Consider the following 9556-nt stretch of genomic DNA (forward strand, 5'->3'; position numbering starts at 1 on the left):
GGTGCTAAAAAATAAAGAAAGAGATGCTAAAAACAAGATGCTTCTGGTGCCTTAATTTGAGACGAATTAGCTTGTTTTTATTGTGCTGTTTTAAGATATTGTGTCATGTTTTCAACTTTTTTGGCTAGTTATTAACCTTAATTCAAGGTATTCATTCCTAAAGTCAGCTCAATTAAGAGAATAAAATGCTTATTTTAGGATTATTTATGCTAGTTATTAATCTTATTTCAAGATATACATTCTAATTGTCAGCTCAATTAAGAGAATAAAATGCTTATTTTAAGGTTATTTATGCTAGTTATTAATCTTATTTCAAGATATAAATTCTAATTTCCAGCTCATTTAGAGACTAAATTCCTCATTTTAAGTTACTTTGTCTCAAATAAATATGATTTCATTGCTTGTAATAAGCTCAGTTTGCTTGAATTCTAGCCTTCGAATTCTAGCTCTCAATCTTTAATCACACTGCTGTGATTAAAGATTGAGATTATCCCACCAATAATGATTTCTAAACTCTTCCTTAGTTAAAATATAAGTGTTGTGTTGTTTAAAAATGAATATGAACATGTTTTTTTTTTTACATTATTCGAGGTCTGAATACACTGCATCTTTGTTTGTTATTTTGACCAGTTTTCATTTTCTGCAAATAAATGCAATAAATGGCAATATTTTAATTTCAAATATGAGAGAAATGTCAGCACTTTATAGAATGAAACAAAAATGTTAATTTTACTCAAACGCATACCTATAAATAGTAAAACCAGCAAAAGCTATCTCTTAATTTTTTCCAGAGCTGTAGATGTACATAATGGTGTTTAAAAAAATCTCAGTTCACTTGCCCAAGCAGTTTTTCACTTTTTTAGTATACCATAAAGAAACTTCTGTTTTTTGTTTTCTTCTTCAGCCAACAGAAGAGCCAGCCATCTACCTCCAGAAGAGAACCCTCTTCAGCCCTGTTTTGGTCTTTGATGGGTCCCGCTGTCTTCTGGCAATTGGAAACACTCCTGTCACTACATTTGCCAAAGAAGAACTTGGTGAAGGGTTGCTGTATCTGATGGGTTATTACTATACCCTGCATCTCACCTATCCTAAGTGTGTGGCGACCATTCTCTCTGTCATTCAGACAGAGGTCTTACAGGACAGTATCCACGACCGAGACACCACAGGCTCGTACAAAAGAGTCATGGCAGAGTGGAATGCTTTCATTAAGAAATAGAGCTATTCAGGCTGTTCAGCCATGTTCTGTCTTATGAGATTGAGATATTTCAGTGTTATCAAAGATAATGAGGTCATAGCCTCTTACCTCTGGGTTTCAGAGGTTAATTTTGCAAATATTATGTTATGATTGTAAATATTGTAAGGAATCTGCAAACACTTCAAATAAATGCTGTTAACAATATTCTCTGTGTATGATTTTAAATGTATTGATTTAAGATAAAAGCTAATCATAACTCTTGAATTAAGAAGAAACAGCTTGTTAAGTTGCTCTGGATTTATGTTTTTTTCACTCAATTTGAGAAAGAAACAAAAGGTGAAATAAGAATTGAAAAGCTAGTTTTGAGATTATTTGACTTGCATACAGTACTTGGAATGAGTGTTTCACCACTTATTTTAAGATATTTCTCACTTGCCTAATATGTATTTATTTTTTCTTATTTTAAGAAATCTTACCAAGTGTGATTATCTTACTGCACTGGCAGATTATTTCACTTAATTTTAGCTTATATCTGCTCAAACCAAGTATTTATTTCTTATATTAAGCCTATTAATTTTTGCAGTGTTAACGGCACTATTATTTTTGATGCGCGATTCCCAACACTCCTCCAGCTACTGTGCAAAAATAAAAATAAATAAAAAATGAAACTAAAACGGTCTGCCACAGACGAATAAAAAGTTAATACCACAGAAGCCCCCCAGACAGGGTCAATGGCTAAAGGCTTTTCTCTTGAGAGCTGTGATCTTGTTCTTTACATGGAATTTGACTGCTCTCCAGTCACGCTCTTTTAATGCTTCCGGGTTTGCATTGATGCAGGCAATGCAGTCATTTTTCCCTGGCACTACAAACTTCTCAATGAATTTTCGGCTCATGCTTCTTTCGACAGCTGATGTTTCTTCTTTGGTCCAAGGCTTCTTCGTTGTTGTGTGGCGACCTACATGAAAAATGAGAACCGTTTAGGTAATCTGTCTGTCTCTCTGTCATTTGAGCTCCAGTACCAAACCCAGCTGTTCATGAGAGGCTCACAGTAAATGATCCCATTGAGCTACAACACATCTTGTATGTATTGTTCATAAACATATGCCGTCCCTCCCACATACACAAATAAATTAAAATGTCAGTGCACTTGACTATTCTTTGTGGGTTGAAGAAATTGTGGTAGAGTTTGACATGACAGCGACAATACAGCTACAGTAAATGCAACTTGAGACCTAGAACCCCATTACCTGATTTGATCAAAACCTTGTTTTGAATATTTCCTCACCTTTTATAGAAGAAGAAATACCACTGGATGACACCTCCATTTGGGTTGGGATTTCAGGGGGCAGGGTGTTGCTCAGTCTGGTCTCTACAAATAAAAAACATTTAAAAAGTTTAATAAGTCATCTACTTAACAATACCTTATAGTTAGTGCGTGGAGTGCCAAGCCCTTTAGAAAAAGCAGTTCTCAACCTTGTCAATGTCAAGGACCCAAGCATTAATCATTTTGGGACCCTGTTAATTTTAACTGTAGGGGGGTACAGACCCCTGGGGGTCTCCAAATGCTACGCAGGGAAACGTCGCTTAGATGGGCAATATCATGCATTCTGTGCCGTTCATGCTTTTCGTTAACCAAGTGAATTACTTTGAGGAGGGGCGCAGAGACACGACACTACGGCACCTTATGGTGCACTAGAGCACTTTGGAGCTGGGACTGTAATTATATATTTTTAGGTGTTTTTTTATTAATTTATTATTAACTTATATGGTGTGTTTTTATTGTATGTGAGCAGACCACTATGGAATTTCCTTCGGAATCAATAAAGTTGCATCTATCTATCTATCTGGACAATAATTTGACTGACTTACTCTTTTTTTAAATTTCATTCTATTGGACACTTTAACCAAGTGGATTACTTTGAAGTGAACTATAACTGAAATTTACTTTTTAACTTTTATTCTATTGGACACTTTTTCCATTTTACACTTTTAGGTGCTGCTATAGTAGATATTGTTACTATAAATAAGTACATTGTAATGTAACATCACCTGTACACTACTTGTAAATATGAAGATATTCTTGCCTAGGACCTTTCTTTCTTCTTACTACACCCGCTATATCCCATCCCCCAGTCCCCAACAGAGTAAATGGAGTTGAAGAATTATGCAAATTGTTTTACACTGCTGTTAACCTGTGATGTGGCAATAAAGTTTTCCAATTCTGATTCATAAGTCATACTTAAAATCAAAATGTGTCACATTTGACACTTCTATTTTGGCAGGGTGACACCATCAGGGCTTACAGATATGCAACTTTTGTCCAAACGCGCAATCTGTAAACAGCTGTTAGGAGCAGCTAGCATATTTAGGCTAAGTTAGTCACTGTAGGAATAGCCACATCTCAATGCTTGCATTACCTATAAAAGTTACATATATCCAACAACACATACCTGACATGACCTCTCCTCCCCTGATCTCGCTGTCTTCTCCTTCCCCGATCTCGCTGTCGTCTCCTTCTCCCATCTCGTCTTCTCCTTGCACCTCTTCCTTGTCAGGCATCAGTGTTGGTACAGACTCTATGGGATTAAGAAAAAGAAAAGTAAAAGGTAATACAAGTGAATCTGTTTTGTTAATTTAAGTGTTAAATGACTGCGACTTTAAAATAATTAATAAAAAATTGGGTCATGCAGAGAAATGCTGTGTACCGTCTGGGGAGATGTCTATCTCGTCAAGGTTCATCCCTATATAGTCTCCAATCCGTCCCTGCTGCATAGCGAGTAGGAGCTTGCTGACTTTGGCAATTTGAAGGGTGTCCAGCTTGAGCCTGTAGAAGTCGTCATGGATCCTAATATTGTGGCCGAGGTACCTTGCCAATTGATCACGGTCTGCGTCTTTGAGATTCAGTACACTCGACAATGTTGCAATTTGTTTCCGCAGGTCTGTGGAGCGTAGGGCTTCGGGGTTTTTGGCACCACATTCATTTGAAAATTTTTGAATGCAATCAGAACCTCGGAGATATGTGTCTTTTTCTGGACGAGCAAACAAGTACATGTTTGTTTTTTTAACGGCACACTCCTCTCGTCTATTGCACAGCAGTTCAAGTGCTTCTTCAGTCTGTGGAGTTAGTAGTAAAGGAACACCACGACTAAGCTTTCCTGGCAGTTCAATCCGAGTGAAATGTGAGAACATACTCATCTCGTTGGCTGTGAGGTGCTGTTTGACTTCTTCAATAGGCACTGATTTCGATCTTGACTGAAAAAACTTCAACTCCATCTTTGAGACTTCACCTTCCCTTCGGCGGTTGAACAGTATAACATTTGTCAAAGTAGCCTCACACAACTGTTTCCAGTTAGCTGTTGAAACCACCTCTTTCAATTCCTTGATGCCTTGGGTTACCTCTTTATCTAGATGAACATGAAGAAGTCTAACATCATCTGTAAATGGTAATAGCTTGGGAGCATTAAATTTAGCCTCCCTGAGGTCCCTCCTGCCATGACCTGCCATGTACACGCTCCAGTGACTATCAATAGTGGAAAATGCATGGTACCGCTCTGCTTCTGCATGATCTAAGTACTGCAGTGCTTCGGCTCTTTGCCATACTTTGCCATGTTGTTCAATCCAGTACCCAATTTACCATTAAGACTTGGAATTTCTGACTTTGATGTCGTTTCGTCAAATCCGACTACGTGACGGGCAACTTTAATGGTCTCCTTGAAATTCTCAGGGCTCACTAGGTCTTTGGTTGTCTTCATAGTTGTTATCTCTCTTGCTGCCTTTATCAACCTACCAAGACTCCTCAGCTGTTGTGTGACAGTCTTCTTATTGCCAACTGTGTCAGTACTACTACCCATGACCTTGTTCATTAAATGGCAGCCAAAACCCCAGATTGCTGGATCAGTTTTGACAATATTAGTGACATCATCTTGACGCATGCTCTTGGTCAGATCATTGAACATTTCAGGGGTGCCTGAAGGTGAAGGTTGTTCAATAGAGCAGGTGGCCAGCACTCGAGTTTTAGAAAATGTCTTCTGTGCCCCTTCTTCGGATGGCCGTTTATCGCATTTTCTAAGATGTTTCCACAACAGTTTTCTTACAAAAAGGCCAAGGCAGTGGGAACAGTGCACATATTCTTTCTCCGAACTGTGTGTTCTGGGTCGCTTTTTTGCGATGAGGCTCCCTTGTCCACTCTTGAGCACAGATGCATTGTGCATAAAGTTGCCACTGCTTCTTAGAAAATTCAAATGACATTTTCTTTCCTTTGAACCCTTATTGTAACTTAAAGCCTTGGCAACTTCAGCCAAAGCACTGTGACGACGCTCCAGATGTCTTGCATATTTATTTACTGAAGTTTCACAAAACTGGCAGTACTGCATTTTGTCATATACCCTTTTCCCATCTGACTTTTGAGAGACTGCAGGAACAGACACAGATGGAGGAGACAGTGGTGTATCACCATCTTCCGCAACAGGAGGACTTTTTGATGTGGTAAGGATGCTGCTTCTTGCTTTCCATGAACCTGGCGCTCTGCACCTGCGCTTTGATGACACTGTATGGTCTTTCTTAGTTGTCCTCTTTTTTTTGGCCTTCTGTTTGGATATCAGGTCAATTGTGTCATCGAAGAATTCTTCACTTCCGTTCGAATCATCTGTGCTGTCCTCACATTCACCTTTAGGTGGTATATATTCGTCTCCCATGTCTACACTGGAGGAATCCCATTCTGATTCATCACCAAACTGATCCACTGTGCCATCTGGCTTCAACTCGTCTGAAGAACGATCCACTGCCGACTCATCTTGCTTTTTAATGGTCTGCTGCCGGTGCTGAAGTCTTCCCCTTTGTCTGTGTCTGTTCTGCCGTGTTGTTGTCCACGCTTTTCTGCAGGGGGTAAAACAAAGAAAGAGAAACTCATGACTGAAAGTTCTTCCAAGTCACAATCTGTGATTTGTCAGAGCATGTGAAGAGCGCATGGTGATTCCTAAACAACAACCACAGTGCAGGAACTACTTTACTGTTTGTTGTTTAGGCATTGTCACTGTAAACTTGGTATCACAGTCTTGGTGAGGGAATCACAGACTGAGGCTCTTAAGCTTTGCCTTAAAGGCATACTGTACGATTTCCAGTGATATGCACTTTTTAATATGTTGTTGAAATTGTTTTTTACATCCTGACAGCAATAAATAACTTATGGGCAATGAAAAGGAAGCGAAAAAAAAACGAAATCTGTATCGGCTATAAACCTGTTAAAATGCTTACCAATCGGAGACATTGTACCCGAATCTAAAGAACCAATCACAAGCCTGCGCGTTCTCTCCCCTCTGTGTACGAGACTGAGCCGAACTGAGCGCGTTCACGGAGGGCAAAGAAAGCGTTGTTGTCATAGTAGTTCATGACAGTGGACTAGACCTAGTGAGCCTACAACGTCAACACGATGGAAGAAAAAAAACAGAAGTTACCACTGCCACCGTTACTTGCCCCGGTCCATCCTTTTAAAAAGGCAAGAAAAAGAAAGACAGAAACTGAAAAGGCAGCAACAAAAAAGAAGTTGGAGACTGCTCGAGGAAAAACGAGAATAAATATTGGATTAGCTTTTCAGCGATGGCGACAGCTGAGGGAGTTGAATGGCCTGAAAAGTGACGCAATGGTTGCCGTTGAAGTAAGCCGTAAGCAGCAGCAGCGCTCGTGCACAGCTCTGTGTCGAAGGGTGGGGGCAGGGAGTCCTGAAGGGTGGGGGAGGAGTTAAACGGAACTCCGAAGAGAAGCTAATTTCAAATCATGCTAGCTCTCTCACATCGTACAGTATAGCTTTAATGAAATATCCAATAATCAAAATTAACATGCTCTGAAAATGACTGAGGCCCACCCATATAACCCACTTAACACAAGGTCTGCAAAAGCTTTTGAGATTTTGAAGTGTGCCCTGTTCTGGATATGTCTTAAATCTAATAAGAAAGACTGGAATCACACATAGCGATTGAGACCTTGAAACCATGACCCACCGTGTCACAGGGCTCTGGCAAAGAGGACACGCCTTCCACAGTAGCTGGAGGAGTGTCTACGAATGCACTGTCAGGTGAGGTTGTAGGCTCTGCTGGCTTCTGTAAAACACAATACAAAAGCATGTGGTCCCCACTAGTTATGACACTGCCCTGTGAGAGTAAACAAGTTTCTGCCTAACAGAAATAGGCTGCTGAACAAGAAGGAAAACAGGCAGCTAGTGAACATTACTGTTCTGCCTTTTAAGGACTTTGCACAAACCACTTAACCTTGCACATCTGAGAAAATATTGCACAAATCCAGTATATTAGCTTGCACAAACTGATACATGCCGTGCAAATTCAGTAGATGTATGTGGAACACTTGAAACTGAACTGTGTAGAGTCTGGACTCTACTTTTTTTCCACTAACCAAGTGGACTACTTTGAAGTGGATTATAACTGGACTTTTATCAAGTCAATTTACATGCGTGTTGGAATCGCCATGTGCTGATCTATCAGGAGTCAGGAGGCTTCAGCTCAATTCATACTGGTGCGAGGGTGGACCTACAAGCTGCTGTGGGCTTTCAGGTTGCCTGTTGTCTGTGTGAGACAGCAATGTGGATAGTGATGCACCGATCCGATATTAGGATCGGACATCGGCTCCGACATTGACTAATTAGATGGATCGGATATTGGATAAATGAGGCCGATCCATGAGCCGATCTATTCACTTCAATTCTATGTTAGTGATGCCGCTACAACACGTGTTCGCCGCAGGCGCAGCAACAAATACAAAGCAACAATATTTTACAAAGTTAGGAAAATAACGTCAGAGTCCAGCCTGATGCCTTCACTGTCTTCCACATGGCAAGGTGACCAGCAGCCAAGCCCATTAAACGCCCCACGGGCCACATCCAGCCCGCAGGTACCATTAATAAATTTGTGAATTTCATGCTCAACATCCAAATGACTTACAGTCTTTTGTTTCTTTTTAATGGCCTGCTGCCGGTGCTGTGCTGAAGTCTTCTACTTTATCTGTGTCTGTTCTGCCGTGTTGTTGTCCACGCTTGTCTGCAGGGGGTAAAACAAAGAAAGAGAAACTCATGACTGAAAGTTCTACCAAGTCACAATCTGTGATTTGTCAGAGCATGTGAAGAGCGCATGGTGATTCCCAAACAACAACCACAGTGCAGGAACTACTTTACTGTTTGTTGTTTAGGCATTGTCACTGTAAACTTGGTATCACAGACTTGGTGAGGGAATCACAGACTGAGGCTCTTAAGCTTTGCCTTAATGAAATATCCAATAATCAAAATTAACATGCTCTGAAAATGACTGAGGCCCACCCATATAACCCACTTAACACAAGGTCTGCAAAAGCTTTTGAGATTTCGAAGTGTGCCCTGTTCTGGATATGTCTTAAATCTAATAAGAAAGACTGGAATCACACATAGCGATTGAGACCTTGAAACCATGACCCACCGTGTCACAGGGCTCTGGCAAAGAGGACACGCCTTCCACAGTAGCTGGAGGAGTGTCTACGAATGCACTGTCAGGTGAGGTTGTAGGCTCTGCTGGCTTCTGTAAAACACAATACAAAAGCATGTGGTCCCCACTAGTTATGACACTGCCCTGTGAGAGTAAACAAGTTTCTGCCTAACAGAAATAGGCTGCTGAACAAGAAGGAAAACAGGCAGCTAGTGAACATTACTGTTCTGCCTTTTAAGGACTTTGCACAAACCACTTAACCTTGCACATCTGAGAAAATATTGCACAAATCCAGTATATTAGCTTGCACAAACTGATACATACCTTTCGCCATGGCCAGTCTTTTCCTCCATAATTCTAGGAGATCCTTCACTTATGCTTATAGGCCTGGTCGCAAATAGGCAAATGTGGCTTATTTTATCCACCTCCACCAGCCTCATTCTGCTGTTTGGGTTCAAGTGGTCATCATTAACCAACCTACCCAGGGACCCATCCTCTTTGGCACCATCAACACTAAAACAAACAACATCATCCAGTTTCTGAATAAGCGGTGACGTTAAAGCAGTAAGGTCAAATGCAATTCTAACCTACACAACCAACAGTACAAATTGGAAAGAGAGATGTAAACCTACCATAGAGACTTTCCAGCAAGGTCAAAAATGAAAACACGCTGGGTTGGTGTGTACACCTCTCTCCTCCTCTGCGCTTCAGAGTCAGAAATGATATGAAGTCCCCTTGGTTGAAGGTTTTTTTGGCAAATACCCAACGCCATGTAAAAAAAAGCGAAAAAGTTTATGCAGGGGTCAGGGGAAAAATAATATAACCTGGTATAACCCTGACTTCAATATCATTGGCTCAAAATCATTGATTGCTATACTAGTAATAACTAGTATAGTAG

General features: G+C 40.4%; 1 protein-coding gene across 1 annotated transcript; it reads right to left on the minus strand.

Annotated features, from left to right (window-relative positions):
- Positions 1–1840: 1840 nt before the first annotated feature.
- Positions 1841–7292, minus strand: LOC115548318 (uncharacterized). The gene is made up of 5 exons (XM_030362847.1): positions 7192–7292; positions 3901–6070; positions 3646–3771; positions 2481–2564; positions 1841–2150 (listed from the first exon to the last, which is right to left on the minus strand). The coding sequence occupies exons 2-5, from the start codon at positions 4697–4699 to the stop codon at positions 1924–1926; spliced, it is 1236 nt and encodes a 411-aa protein (XP_030218707.1). The 5' UTR covers positions 4700–6070; positions 7192–7292; the 3' UTR covers positions 1841–1923.
- Between the last annotated feature and the right edge of the window lie 2264 nt (positions 7293–9556).

Source organism: Gadus morhua, chromosome 8, assembly GCF_902167405.1.
Source record: "Gadus morhua chromosome 8, gadMor3.0, whole genome shotgun sequence".
Lineage (NCBI taxonomy): Eukaryota > Metazoa > Chordata > Actinopteri > Gadiformes > Gadidae > Gadus > Gadus morhua.

Coding starts and splice junctions, on each gene's coding strand:
- LOC115548318 (XM_030362847.1), bottom strand. CDS start 4,699: ATGGCAGGTCATGGCAGGAGGGACCTCAGGGAGGCTAAATTTAATGCT. Junction 2,565..3,645: donor GGGAGGAGAGGTCATGTCAG/GTATGTGTTGTT, acceptor TTTTATTTGTAG/AGACCAGACTGAGCAACACC. Junction 2,151..2,480: donor TATTTCTTCTTCTATAAAAG/GTGAGGAAATAT, acceptor TTTTTCATGTAG/GTCGCCACACAACAACGAAG.